Below are 1364 nucleotides of genomic sequence, written 5' to 3' on the forward strand. Positions count from 1 at the left end.
GAGGCAAGCTGAGCTCACCCCATTGTCCTAAATGGCTTGTCACCCTGATCCCAGAGGTAAGTGAAGGTGAACCTCATCATGTAATATTCTTGCCACCTTGCTCACTTTATCCTTGGAGCAGAAGCCCTGAATGCTGGCTGGCACAAAGCCTCTGGGGTTGATTTGGAGCTTCCGTGCTATTCCCTGACACATGAACACCCTGCTCAGGTCTGCTTGGTGACAGGAGTGACACCCAGCTGGGTTTGGCTGGACGAGGCTAATTTCACTGGGGTGCTGATCTGCTATGGGATTGTGGACAGGCTATGGATAGTGTGTTTTGATGACTGGAGCAGCCAGGTTGAGGTGGCCAGCAATGGGATACCGAGGTCAGACTATGGGGTCTGGATTCAGAATGATACCTGCCAGTTGTGTGACTCCAGGTAAGTGACCTTACCTAGAAACTCATCCTTAAAGTAGGTTAAAATACGTCGACTGGGAAGACCTAAGCTTAGCACAGGGATGGGCCAAAGGAAGTGCTCGGGAAATACTGGCTGCTAATGTTGTAATCAGGAAGGTGTTAATTCTTCCTAGTCTCTAGGGTTCCTGGCAACACAGGGCCTCCGAGAATCAAAGAAAACCCTTCAAGCCTGCTCTGTTTCTGTCCTGGCTTAGCCTGAGATGAGGCTCATGGAACCTCCTGGGGAGGGAGATGCGAACAAGCCCTTGATGGAGAAAATACTGCCTCCCAATTGAACAAGNCTGGGGAGGGAGATGCGAACAAGCCCTTGATGGAGAAAATACTGCCTCCCAATTGAACAAGCGATGTGGTTCCATGCCACCTGGAGGAGCAGCAGTGGTTGTGGGACAGTTTCTGCTCTCGCGGGATGCAGAGGCCACCAGCTCCGCAGCGCCACACTGCCAGTGGGGCACACTCACATCTCCAGCAGCCCGCTGGGGCCTTGGCTGCCGGGTGCAGCTTGCCTGAAGGAAGCCCCACTGGCCCTTGGATTCATTTCATCTGAGGCAGCTTTGGGTGAAGCTAGGCATGAAAATTAGTCGACAGGATTTGCCCTTTCCTCATCATTTCCCTTTACTTACAAGGGAGATGGGATATTTTGAGGTTAGCTGTTTCTTTAAGAAATCAGGATACAGGAGAGGGCGAGGATTGCTCTGAGCAGCATTTTGGGAAGGCTTTGAGGGGACAACATGCATGGAGCCATTTACTAACCATTCACCTGCAGGACGTGGGTCTGGAAGAGCTCCTCGTGGCCGGAGGCGTGGCAGGTGTAGTTGCCCATGTGGATGGTGGTCACCTTGGTGATGTACAGGGAGTCATCCTCTCCGAAGTCCTGCACAGGGTAAAGAAGACTCTGAGACTGGCCTCT

At 52.4% G+C, this 1364-nt stretch overlaps 1 protein-coding gene across 1 annotated transcript in view; it reads right to left on the minus strand.

Annotated features, from left to right (window-relative positions):
- The window catches only part of LOC103606082 (follistatin-related protein 4), a gene marked incomplete at its 3' end in the record, with an annotated part of 108789 nt that overhangs the window by 17812 nt on the left and 89613 nt on the right, over positions 1-1364 (minus strand). The window contains exon 5 of the mRNA XM_008590679.1: positions 1208-1328. Coding sequence (XP_008588901.1) covers positions 1208-1328 — 121 coding nt within the window. The remainder of the gene's footprint in view (positions 1-1207; positions 1329-1364) is intronic.

The sequence above is a fragment of the Galeopterus variegatus genome, unplaced genomic scaffold (assembly GCF_000696425.1).
Source record: "Galeopterus variegatus unplaced genomic scaffold, G_variegatus-3.0.2 Scaffold6271, whole genome shotgun sequence".
Lineage (NCBI taxonomy): Eukaryota > Metazoa > Chordata > Mammalia > Dermoptera > Cynocephalidae > Galeopterus > Galeopterus variegatus.